We start from the raw sequence: 17,198 nt of genomic DNA, 5'->3' as shown, positions 1-17,198 counted from the left end.
TCTTACTTCCGGTTAGAAAAATCAGCCAATAGGATTTAATTTCTTAGAAAATCGTCAGAAACCTCAAAGTAAGCGTGCATCTTCCCGCAATTTGTGAAAAACGTATAACTTTGGAAAGTTTTGATTTACAATCGTAACAAGAGAAATTGGTCAGTATGTCTGCAGAGGGTGCATCACCCGCTAAGCGGCCCAAAACCGACACGTCCTTTGAAGGGGATCAAAGTCAAGATTTTGATTCTGCAACACAGAAGTCCTTAGAAGACATGGATGCATGTCAGAATGAAATCGATGCTCTAAACGAACAAGCCAGTGAAGAAATCTTAAAAGTGGAGCAGAAGTACAACAAGCTTCGGAAACCATATTACGAAAAACGCAACGAAATGATCAAGAACATAGCCAACTTCTGGATCAATGCAGTATCCTTTGTGTTGTGTGTGTGTGTGTGTTAGATTGTGTGATGACATGATACTGTTAGATTGTATGATAATGTGCTATTGTTAGATTGTGTGATGATATGATATTGTTAGATTGTTTGATGATATGATACTGTTAGATTGTATAATGATATGATACTGTTAGATTGTATGATATGATACTGTTAGATTGTATGATGATGTGCTATTGTTAGATTGTATGATGATATGATACTGTTAGATGGTATGATGATATGATACTGTTAGATGGTATGATGATATGATACTGTTAGATGGTATGATGATATGATACTGTTAGATTGTATGATGATGTGATACTGTTAGATTGTATGATGATATGATACTGTTAGATTATATGATGATATGATACTGTTAAATTGTATGATATGATACTGTTAGATTGTATGATGATATGATACTGTTAGATTGTATGATATGATACTGTTAGATTGTATGATATGATACTGTTAGATTGTATGATGATATGATACTGTTAGATTGTATGATGACATACTGTTAGATTGTATGATATGATACTGTTAGATTGTATGATGATATGATACTGTTAAATTGTATGATGATATGATACTGTTAGATTGTATGATGACATGATACTGTTAGATTGTATGATGATATGGTACCGTTAGATTGTATGATGATATGATACCGTTAGATTGTATGATGATATGATACTGTTAGATTGTATGATGATATGATACTGTTAGATTATATGATGATATGATACTGTTAGATTATATGATGATATGATACTGTTAGATTGTATGATGACATGATACTGTTAGATTGTATGATGATATGATATTGTTAGATTGTATGATATGATACTGTTAGATTGTATGATGATATGATACTATTAGATTGTGTGATGATATGATACTGTTAGATTGTATGATGATATGATACTGTTAGATTGTGTGATATGATACTGTTAGATTGTATGATAATATGATACTGTTAGATTGTATGATGATGTGATACTGTTAGATTGTATGATGATATGATACTGTTAGATTGTATGATGATATGATACCGTTAGATGGTATGATGATATGATACTGTTAGATTATATGATGTTATGATACTGTTAGATTGTATGATGATATGATACTGTTAGATTGTATCAGTGATTTTTTTTGGGCCAAAATGCCACCGATATTCGGCTGTTTCCCCTCACAAAAATTAGCTATTTTTTCCCAATTATATATATATGTTTTTCCCATTTTCAAATCTAGGGAAATTAGGTCATTCTAAAAAAAAAAAAGATTTCCGTATATTGCTGACAAAGAGTAAATACGTTTCTTTCGTCAGTTTTATTCTCCAGACCACTGCACATGCAAAAGGTTTTGTAAAGAATATATAAAACAATAGAGGCATCCATATAAGCAGATATACAGCGAAGTATAGATAGTTTCCAGATACACATTAAGCCATATTGTTGACACTTTCATTTTGACTGCCATAGTATATGTAGGGTCAGGCTAATAACAGGAAGTGGCCAACAGTATAGGGTCTAAAATCCGAAAAATACAAACAGGAGAAACATTCTGGAAACTTGATTATTAATATAATATTTACAAGATTATGGGTACAAATGCTGGTGAATTAATAATTTATTATTTTCTTTATGAAATTAGACAATAAGTATTTCTTAGAAAAAGTAAATAATATTGATACAAGGTGTGACTTCCAATACATATTTAATGTTAAATAATGATTTATTTTATGATTTTAAATCAGATCCGAAATAAATCTCAAACAAAACAATTGTTACTTGATTATCTTATGCATCTTTACCATTTTAATTTACTATGAATGATTTTTCCCAATTTGAGGAAAATGTCGCTAATTTTTCCCAATTCAAAAGGAGGGGTGGTAGTTTGAAATACAAATAAAAATCACTGTGTATGATGATATGATACTGCTAGATTGTGTGATGGTATGATACTGTTAGATTGTGTGATGATATGATACTGTTAGATTGTATGATATGATACTGTTAGATTGTATGATGGTATGATACTGTTAGATTGTATATGATACTGTTAGATTGTATGATATGATACTGTTAGATTGTGTGATGATATGATACTGTTAGATTGTATGATGATATGATATTGTTAGATTGTATGATATGATACTGTTAGATTGTATGTTGATGTGATACTGTTAGATTGTGTGATGATATGATACTGTTAGATTGTGTGATGATATGATACCGTTAGATGGTATGATGATATGATACTGTTAGATTGTGTGATGATATGATATTGTTAGATTGTATGATGATATGATATGGTATGATGATATGATATGGTATGATGATATGATATTGTTAGATTGTATGATGATATGATACTGTTAGATTGTATGATGATATGATACTGTTAGATTATGATACTGTTAAATTGTATGATGATATGATACTGTTAGATTGTATGATGGTATGATACTGTTAGATTGTATGATGATATGATACTGTTAGATTGTATGATGATATGATACTGTTAGATTGTATTATGATGTGATACTGTTAGATTGTATGATATGATACTGTTAGATTATATGATATGATACAGTTAGATTGTGCGATGATGATGATATGATATTGTTAAATTGTGTGATGATATGATACTGTTAAATTGTATGATGATATGATACTGTTAGATTGTGTGATGATATGATACTGTTGGATTGTATGATGGTATGATATTGTTAGATTGTATGATGATATGATACTGTTAGATTGTATGATGATATGATACTGTTAGATTGTGTGATGATATGATACTGTTAGATTGTATGATGATGTGATACTGTTAAATTGTATGATGATATGATACTGTTAGATTGTATGATGATATGATACTGTTAGATTGTATGATATGATACTGTTAGATTATATGATATGATACTGTTAGATTGTATGATATGTCATCCATGGGTGTTTTTCTTGGTTGTACTGTCCCGGATTTATTTACTAGAGAGCAGGGCTTGAAGCTAACTTTTTATGTCACCAGTCCAGCCGGACTGATGGGGTATAATTTTAACCAGTCCGCAGAAAAAATTACCAGTCCAACAGAGTTTTCCAGAAATAATCAAATATATTTTGTTGATATCATTAAAATGAAATTTAACTCATTATGCCTTAGACAATATTGTAACACTTAAATGTGGGATTTATATTTACGAATCAGATTCTTCCGATTGATTAAACAGATCGAAGCATGCCAAATGTGTATGAAATTTCATATTAAGTATATTTTCCAAAATGATGCTTTAGAAAATTAACCAGTCCCATCGGACTGACTAAAACAAATGTCGGTCAGTCCGCCAGACTTTTAGCCAGTCACAGACTGACGGACATATGTTAATTTCGAGCCTTGGAGAGAGATAATCACGTTTTTGTGAGAATATATCGGTAATGGGGAATTGTTCCCAACCTGTTTATGGACAGAGTTAACAAATAGTGTTAAATCTAGGATCTAGAGAGGGCACACATAACATATTTTCAAAAGGGCACTTTTCGTCGCGGCAAGACAAATTTGGGGCTTTTCATTGTATCATACTTTGATAGTAATAGAATAATAATTTAGCCTCTTTAAAAGTTAATACCTGCTGCTTTGATTTTAAACTTTTCAATCAACCTTGTGAAATAAAGCACAATTGTTTATAAATAAGAAATATTTTTAAAAAATTTATAGAGAAAAAAGGGCATGGTGCAGTGCCATGCTAGTTTGCTTTAGATTTAACACTAATCTAAGATTTGTTAACTGTTTGATAATTATAATACATTTATAAATTCGTTGCTTTGCAAATAGTGAAGGAAAATCTTACAGGTACAATGAAACACACTTACGATGGATTCATACTTATCAATATGATGATATTTTTAACATGAGAGAAAAATCCCCAAAAAATTATTGGATATAATGAAGTTGGGTTATAACAAAATGTTTTTCACTTGCCCTGGGGTTTGCTATTGCTTTGTTTTACTGTATTAGGGAAATTAGCATCAGGTAATAAATAAAAATAACAGTATATGATTTTGTAATATGTCCTTGACTGTGACAAGTTCTTGAACCATCCACAGATCTCAGCAATCCTAGATGATGAGGAAGAAGAATGTCTGCATTATTTAAACATGGTAAACATCAGCTTCGGCTTTCAGTCTCGGGGTGTGTGTCATGTGATACGAGATTTAGATCAGGATGTTAAGAGTGTACCATGGACTGTTAAAAAATGGATATCACATTGCTTAATATATTTGTTATGGGTTTTCTTCATTATGTTCCTAAAGAGAAAGTTGAAATTCCTATGTTCATGCAAAAGTCTAAGTTTTACGAGTATTGTGGGTTTGAGCTGGAAGAGTTACTGTTCTTCTGTTCATCATCACAGAATTTCTTGGGGGGGGGGGGGGGGGGGTAAACAAAGTCGTATGTGTCTAAAATGAGTTCCCTCAAATACGTTATTTAATTAAGTGATGAGTTTTGCTTTTGAATAAGGAGTAACAATCGTTATCATTAAGTGATAAGTTATGTTGAACGACAGAATTTTCAAGGCAGAAAACTATGAAAAGTAAAAGATTTTATAAATGTCAACATCTTTATTAAAGTGAATTTGGAGAAGTTTGATGATATTGTCACTTTTTTTTTTTTATTATTATTATTAATTTTTTTTTGGTGAATGTGGAGGAGTTCGATGATTTAAATGTCATTATTTTTTTGTAGGTGAATGTGGAGGAGTTCGATGACATCAAATCAGGGTACAGAATCAGCTTTAACTTTTCAAAGAATCCTTACTTTAGCAATGAAGTCATATCTAAAGAGTTTCATTTGGATACTATAGGTAAAACAGCATTTCACACAGCATCCATAAAAAAGGGTCACGAAGTTTTGTGCAATAAGATTTTCATGGTTTCCTTTCCCGCCCTTTCATGCGAAACAGGTGACCAGGAGTCATGTTCAACAGGGGAGATAATCACAAAAATGCAAAAATAGGGTGGGGTCACTTAAAAATCTTCTTTTCAAGAACCACTGGGCCAGAAGAGCTGAAATATACATGAAAGCTTCATGACATAGTGGGCATTGTGATTCAAGTTTGTAAAAGTCATGACCCATGAGATTAAGAAGGGGCCACAATACGGCATCAGACTTTTACATGCGAATGTATAGGGAATCAAACTTGGCTGACTGAAGCATCCTTAGTTGAATTTGTTACCATGAAAGGTTATATCTGACTACAAGGGCATATGATAATTGATTAATATGTAGTCAAGTTTGATAAGTAAGTTTGAAAATTGTTGAATGTTTAGTCGTTACCTTTGAAAAAAATTTTTCTAAACCATGCTGCTTGTATCATGATAGTTTTGCTCAAGCTTGTTTATTGCTAGGAATTGCTGCTCAGGTGAGTGATGTGGCCCATGGGCCTCTTGTTAGCTCACCTTAGCTGAAAGCTCAAGTGAGCTTTTCTGATCACCCGTATTCCGGCGTCCGTCCGTCTGTAAACTTTTCACATTTTCAACTTCTTCTCAACAACCACTGGGCCAATTTCAACCAAAGTTGGCACAACACATCCTTAGGTAAAGGGAATTCTAAATTATTAAAATAAAGGGCCAGGCCACCTTCCAAGGGGAGATAATCAAGAAAAGGTAAAAATAGGGTAGGGTCATTAAAAAATCTTCTTCTCAAGAACCACTGGGCCAGAAAAGCTGAAATTTATATGAAAGCTTCCTTATATAATGCAGATTCTAAATTGTTAAAATCACGGCCCCCGGGGGTCGGATGGGGCCACAATAGGGGTCAAAGTTTTACATACAAATATATAGGAAAAATCTTCTTCCCAAGAACCACTGAGCCAGAAAAGCTGAGGTTTATATGAAAGCTTCCTGATATAGTACAGATTCTAAATTGTTAAAATCATGGCCCCCGGGGGTCGGATGGGACCACAATAGGGGATCAAAGTTTTACATACAAATATATAGGAAAAATCTTTAAAAATCTTCTTCCCAAGAACCACTAAGCCAGAAAAGCTGAGGTTTATATGAAAGCTTTCTGATATAGTACAGATTTTAAATTGTTAAAATCCTGGCCCCCGGGGGTCGGATGGGGCCACAATAGGGGGTCAAAGTTTTACATACAGATATATAGGAAAAATCTTTTCCCCAGAACCACTGAGCCAGAAAAGCTGAGATTTATATGAAAGCTTCCTGATATAGTACAGATTCTAAATTGTTAAGATCATGGCCCCGGGGGTTGGATGGGGCCACAATAGGGGGTCAAAGTTTTTTTTTTTTTTGTTTTTTTTTTTCGTTTTTATTTTTTTTTTTTTTTTTTTTTTTTTGATATAGTGCAGATTCAAGTTTGTTAAAATCATGGACCCCGGGGATTGGATGGGGCCTCAAGGGGGGCATCAAAGTTTTACATACAAATTTATAGGAAAAATCTTTTAAAATCTTCTTCTCAAGAACCACTGAGCCAGAAAAGCTGAGGTTTATATGAAAGCTTCCTGATATAGTGCAGATTATAAATTGTTAAGATCATGGCCCTCGGGGGTCGGATGGGGCCACAATAGGGGGTCAAAGTTTTACATACAAGTATATAGGAAAAATCTTCTTCCCAGAACCACTAAGCCAGAAAAGCTGAGATTTATATGAAAGCTTTCTGATATAGTGCAGATTCAGGTTTGTTAAAATCATGCCCCCCTGGGGTAGGATGGGGCCACAATAGGGGATCAAAGTTTTACATACAAATATATAGGGAACATCTTTAAAAATCTTCTTCTCAAGAACCATTGGGCCAAAGAAGTTCACATTTACATGAAAGCTTTCTGACATAGTGTAGATTCAAGTTTGCAAAAACCATGGCCTCCAGGGAAAGGTTTGGGCCATAATAGGGACTACGGTTTTACATGCAAATAGATATGGAAAATCTTCTGATATGGACCAAGGTGACTCGGGTGAGCGATGTGGCCCATGGGCCTCTTGTGTTATTTACTTTGGATTTTTCATGTTCATGGTTTGTGATATGCTTAATCAAGCAAATTTGCTGTAGATAATCTCATTTCTCACTCACTTTAATCTGAACAGGAGATCCGGAGTCCTAGATAATCTTATTTCTCACTCACTTTAATCGGAACAGGAGATCCGGAGTCCTAGATAATCTCATTTCTCACTCACTTTAACCTGAACAGGAGATCCGGAGTCCTAGATAATCTCATTTCTCACTCACTTTAACCTAAACAGGAGATCCGGAATCCTAGATAATCTCATTTCTCACTCACTTTAACCTGAACAGGAGATCCGGAGTCCTTTTCAACAGAAATCAAGTGGAAGGAAGGAATGGACTTGACCAAACGGGCACAACAGCAGGCCAGCCGGAAAAGGCGACGAGGGAACGGACGAACATTTTTCTCTTGGTTTAATGACAGAAGCGATCCATCAGCTGACGACATAGCAGAGGTAAGAATGCGATGTGATGGTCGAGCTTTCCCACACTAAAACAAAAATTCTGATAAATTATCCAATCCATAGGGACTGGGTCCAACTGCAGTGACAGTCCAGGAATATATAGCGAACTTTGTTACGACTGGGCAGTTAGGCCTCGGTGTTTAGAAACGATGATTGGAAGGTCTACGATTGGGCAGTTAGGCCTCGGTGTTTAGAAACGATGATTGGAAGGTCTACGATTGGGCAGTTAGGCCTCGGTGTTTAGAAACGATGATTGGAAGGTCTACGATTGGGCAGTTAGGCCTCGGTTAGAGACATTGATGATTGGAAGGTCCTGAGTTCAAGCTGTGCTCGTATCTTGGCTCTGTTGAACCTTTAAAGGGACTGATTCACGATTTTCACCAAAGTTTTATTTTTCATTTTTAATTATCAAAATCTACTGTCTAATGTATTTAAAAGATTTCAAATAAAAATTAAGGTTATATATTATCACAGAAGCTCATTTTAGAGAGTTTATTTGTTTTGTAAACAAAGATTGCAGTATGTTATTGTTTACGAAATTTAAAAGAAATGGATATTGATCTAATTTTATTATATCTTTCACATTTCAAGCATTTTTGGGGTAAAATGTGTCATCTAAAAGTTAAAATTTGTGACTATGCAAAATTAAGATGCTTTATATTACAAAATCAATATTTCACTTGTTTGTTTGTATGCATAAAAAGACTTGAGTCTTTGTTTACATAACACATATTTAAGGCTAAAATATTGCTTTTATTGTTGCATTCAGAAGGTCAAAATTTTGACTGTCAACATTAAATGAGTTATATTTTTGATGTTTAACATAAAAAATGAAAAATATTTTCATCAAAAATTGTGAACCAGTCCCTTTAATATTAGTTGAGTGACTGCTCCGCCGCAAAATGCTCGTGCAGCGTTAATGAATGTAGCAGGTCTTGGATGAGAGCTTGTAAATGGCAACCTCTTTACAGGGCCATATCAGTGAGGGTTCTTTATCAAAGCCTGTCGTGACAAGATGCACCTACAGCTGGAGTAGTCTCAACATGAATGAAAATTTTCAAAGGGACTTGAAAACAAACTAAGCAAAATTATTGGGAAGCACAATTTTTATAGTTTAGATATTTATGACAATGACCCTGTACATAGGTGGTAAATGTAGTAAAGCTTTAAAATGAATTTTCCGTATTTTTCTTTGCGTAGGTGAAGAAAGACGACATGTTTTGAAATAATTTTTCTTTGCGTAGGTGAAGAAAGACGACATGCTTTGAAATAATTTTTCCGTATTTTTCTTTGCGTAGGTGATTAAAGACGACATGTGGCCGAACCCCTTACAGTATTACCTAGCACCAGATATTGACATGGAGGAAAATGGAGTGAGGTAATGAAATCTGCAAATGAAAACCAACTTCAAGATACAGTTCAGATTTCATGGAAACTTTTTATACCCCCCCCCCCCCCCCCGCAACAAGTGGGGGAGGGGGGGGTATACTGGAATCGGGTTGTCCGTCCATCTGTAGACGCAATGGTTTCCGGGCTCTAAAGCGTTATCCTTTCCACCTACAGTCACCATATCATACATATGGACTACCCATGGGATGAAGATGTTCCCTATCGATTTTGGGGTCAAAAGGTCAAAGGTCACGCACACTGGACATCGAAGTAGCAATATGGTTCGGTTTGTCACGCTATTTGTTTTTTACACTCAGAAAAGAGGTAGTTTATACCTATTACCAACACCCTTTGGAAGATTTGGGTAAGCGGGGGGTATTCTTAGTGAGCATTGCTCACAGTACCTCTTGTTGAGTTGGGTGTACAAAGAAATTGCTTTCAGTGTGTATTTTAATGTCACATATTGTAAGGAAGAGACAAGAAAACCTAGGTTTTATCAAAGAAAGATGGGGTAGAGTAATTTGTACATTATGAGTTATTAGATTATTAATATTCATTCTGATATTCCCAGTGAGGAGGAAGAGGAAGATGATTTAGACGACTCTGTCGTGGTGCTGGACGAGGATGACGATGAAGACGGTCTCTATCTTTAGACTTTAGCAATTTTATCATTCTGAATTTTCTCTGTTGTAAGCGATTGATTTAAATCATTTGAATTGATTTTATCATTCTGAGTTTTCTCTGTTGTAAGCAATTGCTTTAAGTTATTTGAATTGATTTTAGGTGAAGAAGTATACGAGGTAGAAGATGATGATGATGAGGAATTTGAGACACTGGACTCAATAGGAGGAGAGGACGATGGTATGGGAACCAGTAAATAATTACTGTGTAAACCAGTAAATAATTACTTTGTGATTAAAGACTTATTGGCCCTTTATTCTGGAGAAGGAAGGGGGAGTTAAAGGGAACCAGTAAATAATTACTGTGTGATAAAAGACATATAGACCCTTTATTCTGGAGAAGGAAGGGGGAGTTAAAGGGAATGAGTAAATAATTACTGTGTGATAAAAGACATATAGACCCTTTATTCTGGAGAAGTAAATAACCAGTGAATAATTGCTGTGTGATAAAAGACTTATAGACCCTTTATTGTGGAGAAGGAAGGGGGAGTTAAAGGGAACCAGTGAATAATTACTGTGTGATAAAAGACTTATAGACCCTTTATTCTGGAGAAAGAAGGGGGAGTTAAAGGGAACCAGTGAATAATTACTGTGTGATAAAAGACTTATAGACCCTTTATTCTGGAGAAAGAAGGGGGAGTTAAAGGGAACCAGTGAATAATTACTGTGTGATAAAAGACTTATAGACCCTTTATTCTGGAGAAAGAAGGGGGAGTTAAAGGGAACCAGTAAATAATTACTGTGTGATAAAGACTTATAGACCCTCTATTCTGGAGAAAGAAGGGGGAGTTAAAGGGAATGAGTAAATAATCACTGTGTGATAAAGACTTATAGACCCTTTATTCTGGAGAAAGAAGGGGGAGTTAAAGGGAACCAGTAAATAATTACTGTGTGATAAAAGACATATAGACCCTTTATTCTGGAGAAGTAAATAACCAGTGAATAATTGCTGTGTGATAAAAGACTTATAGACCCTTTATTCTGGAGAAGGAAGGGGGAGTTAAAGGGAACCAGTGAATAATTACTGTGTGATAAAGACTTATAGACCCTTTATTCTGGAGAAAGAAGGGGGAGTTAAAGGGAACCAGTAAAACATAATGCATATGGTCACTTGTATTCTGTACAGAAGGGAAAAGGGGGTAAGGGAACCAGTAAATTATCATCAAGTGTAAGACTGCTGAGTTGCCGTATACCAAATGAGGTGAATTTTGGTCGGGTTAGAATATTTCAAATTATTTGTCCCAGGCCATATATAGAGAGATGTTGATATCTAGTGTGTGTGTGGTAGAATGCTTTCATTAGAGATGACAGAAAGAGAAGGTGAAGGTCATCCACTAGTACAGATAGATTGCATGGTTTCGTTTTACATGCTGTTTGTGTAGTTTCCTTTTACATGCTGTTTGTGTGGTTTCGTTTTACATGCTGTTTGTGTAGTTTCGTTTTACATGCTGTTTGTGTGGTTTCGTTTTACATGCTGTTTGTGTAGTTTCATTTTACATGCTGTCTGTGTGCTCACGTTGTAGACGGTGTTGAAGTCATTGAGGACGGTGATGATGAAGAGGAACTAAAAACAGCAAAGACCCCCACAGACAGCTCAAGTGATGCTCCCGTGGTGGTGAACGGTTCCAAAGAAGAGGGAGGGGGAGAATGAGGCCCCGCCCACTTCAACATCCGAGAAACAGTGTGTCAAACATCCGTCAGCTGAATTTTTTAACCTAGCGCATTTGTACTGTTCCATTATTTATTGTTGTTTGTTTGGTCTAGATTTCATCTTGTCTCGCATATATATATTGTACAATCACCCTCTGAATTGATCAGGTTACGTTTGTGTAAATCACAAACTGACTATGAACAGAATGTCTATTTCTCGTCTACAATCTGGACGCTTGTCCCTAAACCATCCATCCAAATATTTCAGTACAGCTCACAATGCATCATTCTCCTCACCTCTAGAAAAGCAGCATTTGCAATCTAACTAAGTACTCGATAATTTATGTCTATAGTTTAATATAGGACAGTATATAATTAACAGTTACATCCTACCCTATGTAAGATGAGGGGGTGTGGTCTGCGCAGGTCTATCTGTCATTAAACCGAGGGCTGTCTGCTCTACATCTTGAGAGCATACATCAAATTTGGTAAACTGTTTGACCAGGATTATTAGAAGATGACCCCCATTGATGATCAGTTCAAGGTCTTGGGGGTGGGGAGGGGATGTGGGGGGCTAACATGCATATAGGTATTGTTGTCTGACTGGTAATTAGGGAGCCCTTTACTCAATGGTCATGAAATTTCATAGGAGGATTGGTCATTACCACTGAGTGGGGGATTCCCCGCAATGGTGTTCGGGTCAAAGGTCATAATACTTTCCAGCATTCGTACATCAATTGTTGTTTGACCAACAAATGTAGATCTCTTGATCCCAATTGTCATCAAACTTCATGGGCAGCTTAGGCATGGCTAGGAAATGATCCCTATTGATTTTCAGGTCACAGGGCCTTTTGCTTGACCACAAAAGAACTGGAGAGCCTTTTACTATATAGTCACTACTATATGAAAATTGATGTATCTGATTGCATCTCAGGTCAAAAGGTCACCCTGTTTTCTAAACATGAATTTCAATATGGGGGAAGGGGGCATGTGTTTTACAAACATACCTTGTTTAATGGGAGTTTGAGGGCTAAGTATTTATTTAAACATGGCAGCACCATGCAAACTAAATGTGGCATATAAAGCACTGTCCATAGGTTTATTATTGAACAAGGAGAACTTTATTAATTTCGAATTACGCTAATGAATAAACTGATTGAATAGGCTTATTATTGAACACAGAGAACTTGATTAATTTCAAATTACACTAATGAATAAACTGTATGAATATAATTTATTTTCAGCTTTTAAATGACACAGACCTTACAAACATTCATACTGTATTGTACAGTTAAGGAGGAATAAGACACCCGAGAAATCTGATAGAGATGGAAAGTGCAAGATATGTACAGTATTATTTTGAACTTGAAAACTTTCAAATTTTCCTTATTTAGTTTTTTAAAAATGCTGTTTTAGTGGAGAATTATTTAAAAGAAATTGAAAATCTGGACTCGAACCCACTCTAAAGATCAGCAGTTGACACATTAAACTACTGAGCTACCTAACAAGGGAATTGGGTTTGAAAGAAATATTCATGTATATATACATCATGTTTCAATAGGAAGTCGGCCATTGTGATGATGTGCTTTTCCTCCTTAACTGTAATGAATGGACAGAAAGTCGTATCTATCTTAAATTCAAGTACAAATCATTTTAAAAATTTGCTTTAATAAACCTACAAATTTTGTTGACAAGAAATAGAATTTACTTTGGACGGCCTAAAATGAAAGCAATTTTAGCATGCCTTACTCTTCAAAATTTTTTAAGTATCCCTTTAAACATGATGTTTTTGTAAATGAGTTGATTTTTCATAGCAGGAGTTATTGGCCTTCTCATAGGGACATTGCATCTCCAGTTTACATTGGAAACAAATGACTAATTTTTTATTAATGATATATACACAGGGTCTACGTTGTATGATTTAAGCGCATTATAAACTATAATGTTTCTGACATACAGTAAAGCACGCCTATAGCGAACACACAGATAACAAAATCATGTTTATTGCGAAGTCCAAATTATTCCTCAATGAGAGAAAAATAAAATTAAGAATTTATTGGACATATTTTTGGTTATAATGAACGTTATGTCCCTGGAAGTTCGCTATAACCGTGTTTTACTGTAGTTTGTTGAACCATGAAACAATAGTTTGTGTTTTAAACAGGGCTGAAAAGTCTGGTATAAAATTACAGCATTGTATAACTACATTGTGTATAAACAGCAGTTACTGAAAATATACCACTAGGAGAACACCCTGTGTTGTTTGTAGTTCATTTGTTGTTTATATCTTGGAGATTTGATAGAGAGATTCTGATTAGAATGACTTAGGACGTTTTCTGTTTAGTGATATGGGTGTTAAGGTACTAAGACACCCGTAAGAAAATAGACTAAGCCCCGTAATCAAAATTTTATTGTCAACTTCAACTTGATTCTTATTGAATTTTCTACTTGACTTTACTCATGAACTGCAGTTACAGCCAATCTCAAGGAAATTTGGCACAAAGCATCTGTATAGCTGTCAGACGGGTTCGATCACTGGTGGCTCGGGTAGACCACCTGACCAGAGATTCAGGGGGCCTTGGTTTGAATCTCGGTCTGGTCTGTTGAATTTTCTCCCTGTTACATTTGGTGCGGTAGACCAGTCCCTGGAACTGACGGATGAAAATGCCTGTCAGGGGATAAAGATCCTGGTTTGACATTTAAGGATGGAAGAGTGTAGCGGTCAGTCGGGTTCAATCACTGGTGGCCGGTTAGCTCAGATGGTAGAGCATCTGCCTAGTTATTTAGGGGGCCCGGGTTTAAATCCTGGTCTGGTCTATTGCATTTTTTCCTTTCCTGTTACATTTGGTGCCGTAGACCAGCCCCTGGAACTGACAGGGGATAAAGATCCTGGGTTGATATCTTCGTAAGTGTGAAGACATTTAAGGAAGGAGGAATGTAGCGGTCAGTTCAATCACCGGTGGTTAGCTCAGTTGGTAGAGCATCTGAAGCTCAGTTGGTAGAGCATCTGACTAGAGATTCAGGGGTTCCGAATCCCGGTCTGGTCCGTTGCATTTTCTCAGTTTCACATGTAAGGGGGGATATGTCGGTCAGACGGGTTGTTTACCTGTGCCCAAATATATGATTTATAGCACCTGACTGGAGATTATGAGGCCTGGGTTTGAATATCGATCTGGCCCGTTGCATGTCCTCCCTTTCGGTCATATTTAGTGCCATTGACCACCCCTGGATTTGTAGGTGAATGTCCTGCCAGGGGCAAAATAATCTAGGTTGTGTGTCTTCGAGGGCGAAAACAATTTAAGGAGTGTAGCCGTAGTACGGGTTTAATCGCCGGTGACCTATTCCAATCTGGACTGTTATATTTTTCACTTTCGGCACCATTGTGTCATCGTACCATCGCGTCGATGTCCCACACCTAGCAGTAAAAGGAATCCATGGGATATTACTTGTTCAAAAACTTCTATTTTCTACCTAGAGTTCTATACGATACTCGCACTATTCCTTTGTCAACGGCTTTTAACAAAAATCTTGTAAAAGTTTCCATTATCCAACAATTATGTTTTGGACTAAATATTCAGTCATTATGAAATCGCTGTTTCCTGATCCTAAAAAATGGAACTACTTCGTAATATGCATATGAAAGTAGGGCATTCACGTGTTGGGGGATTGCTAAATATCCCTACGTGGGATTCATCTTGTGTTCCCGAAGTATCAGTCTTGGATTGATTGATTGATATTATATTGTTTAACGTCCCTCTCGAGAATATTTCACTCATATAGAGACGTCACCACTGTCGGTGAAGGGCTCCAAAATTTAGGCCTATGCTTGGCGCTTATGGCCTTTGAGCAGGGAGGTATCTTTATCGTGCCACACCTGCTGTGACGCGGGACCTCGGCCTTTGCAGTCTCATCCGAAAGACCGCCCCATTTAGTCGCCTCTTACGACAAGCAAGGGGTACTGAAGACCTATTCTAACCCGGATCCCTACGGGATAACTAAACGTAACTTTCGATATATTGATTTGGTTGCTAAAGGCGCGATGTTTTATCCAACCTGTAGAAAAACCTACACTAGGTCCAATGACAGAAACAAGTCAGAAACTAAAGATGATAGAAATAAGAAACTAAAGATGATATAATTCTTATCAAGGAAAGGCATTTGACTTTATTCAAATATATGGGGAGGAATATAGGGCAGAATGAGAGAGAGAGACTTGTCATTTATCCCGACTCAAACAACAGTGATTACAAAGCTTGAAACCTGAAATCCAAAACAAAAAGAAAATTTGGTAGCAAACTCGAATTTTGGAAAACTCCAAAAGGCGAACTTAAGTATTCCGCAAGGACAAGTCAAAGAATCTGCTATGATAATCAAAAGGCAGATTTTTGACTATACCACAAAAATTGCCAATAACCTACCATGGCCACCTCTCCATCATCTTTGAATACATGTGTTTAGTATTCTTACAAAATAGAGACTTTGGATATATATATATATATATTCTTCGAGGCCAAAACTATTTATCAAATCATACTCTTAGGACACATGTGCCTCGGCTATGAATGGTAAATGAATATTACCTAAGCACCCCACGTTGGTAATGAGTGTGTACCATATGATAAGAAGTACTATCAAGTTAAACTCACTATTAAACAGGTCGCTGTAGAAGTTACTCACAGCTGCTGGAGTGTGAAACGGCTATTTACAATGCGATTACAAATTCTGGATTAATACTGCCTGCAGGCATATCTCTTAAAAATATTTAAGTAATTCATAAATAAGTGGCCTTAATGTCAAACAACTCGATATACTTACAAGCAAAATATGTATATACACTCTACATGTTTGCAAATTTCCATATTGTGTTTGTAAGATTCTCGAAGTTTTTTCCCCCATATTTTAACAATATTTTAAAGCAAAGGTGCATATTATCTATATATGATTCAAAGACGTTTTCCAGTTTGCCACGAATTTTAAAGAGAGAAAAAAAAAATCATATTTTAGCCCCAAAAGTTGTAAATGTCCCCACATATTTATGTCAAGCATCTTGTCAATCAAAGGGTATATACATACGTTTCACATAATACTTGTTTGCAAATGTCAATTTACATCTATATAGGATCTGAAGAGTTTTTCCAGTATTCGGCATTATTATTATTTTAATACAGATTTTAGGTTTTTACCCCAAAACAGGAAAAGATCTCCATGCAAACAATCTGATTTATAGTTAAAGGGTTACATATTTTCAGGAAATAATTGTTTTCAAAGGTCCTTATTATCTACACACACATACACACACACACATATATATATAGGATCTGAAAAAGTTTTCCATTTTCGGCGAGTTTTTTAAAAAAAACAAACCCATGTTTTAGCCCCAAACCTTGTAAATGCCCCATATATCAAAGACTGAAAACTGTTGACCATTAGGATGTGGACGTAGGTTTACTATAGCTGGACTGACTGTGTTGACCATTGGAATGTGGATCAGAGAATCTCTGCATTGATCCTGCTTCTGATGAAATTTCAGATATAAAGCTGGATGATGGTTTTTATGGA

The 17,198-nt window shown here is 35.7% G+C and overlaps 1 protein-coding gene across 1 annotated transcript; it reads left to right on the top strand.

Annotated features, from left to right (window-relative positions):
* The first annotated feature begins 36 nt into the window (after positions 1-36).
* Positions 37-13,894, top strand: LOC125653800 (protein SET-like). The gene is made up of 8 exons (XM_056145189.1): positions 37-416; positions 4,528-4,599; positions 5,183-5,300; positions 7,748-7,911; positions 9,219-9,298; positions 9,881-9,948; positions 10,093-10,170; positions 11,513-13,894. The coding sequence occupies exons 1-8, from the start codon at positions 156-158 to the stop codon at positions 11,638-11,640; spliced, it is 969 nt and encodes a 322-aa protein (XP_056001164.1). The 5' UTR covers positions 37-155; the 3' UTR covers positions 11,641-13,894.
* Positions 13,895-17,198: the final 3,304 nt, after the last annotated feature.

This window comes from Ostrea edulis, chromosome 7, assembly GCF_947568905.1.
Source record: "Ostrea edulis chromosome 7, xbOstEdul1.1, whole genome shotgun sequence".
Classification (NCBI taxonomy): Eukaryota; Metazoa; Mollusca; class Bivalvia; order Ostreida; family Ostreidae; genus Ostrea; species Ostrea edulis.
This window is presented reverse-complemented; position numbering and strand designations above follow the sequence as displayed.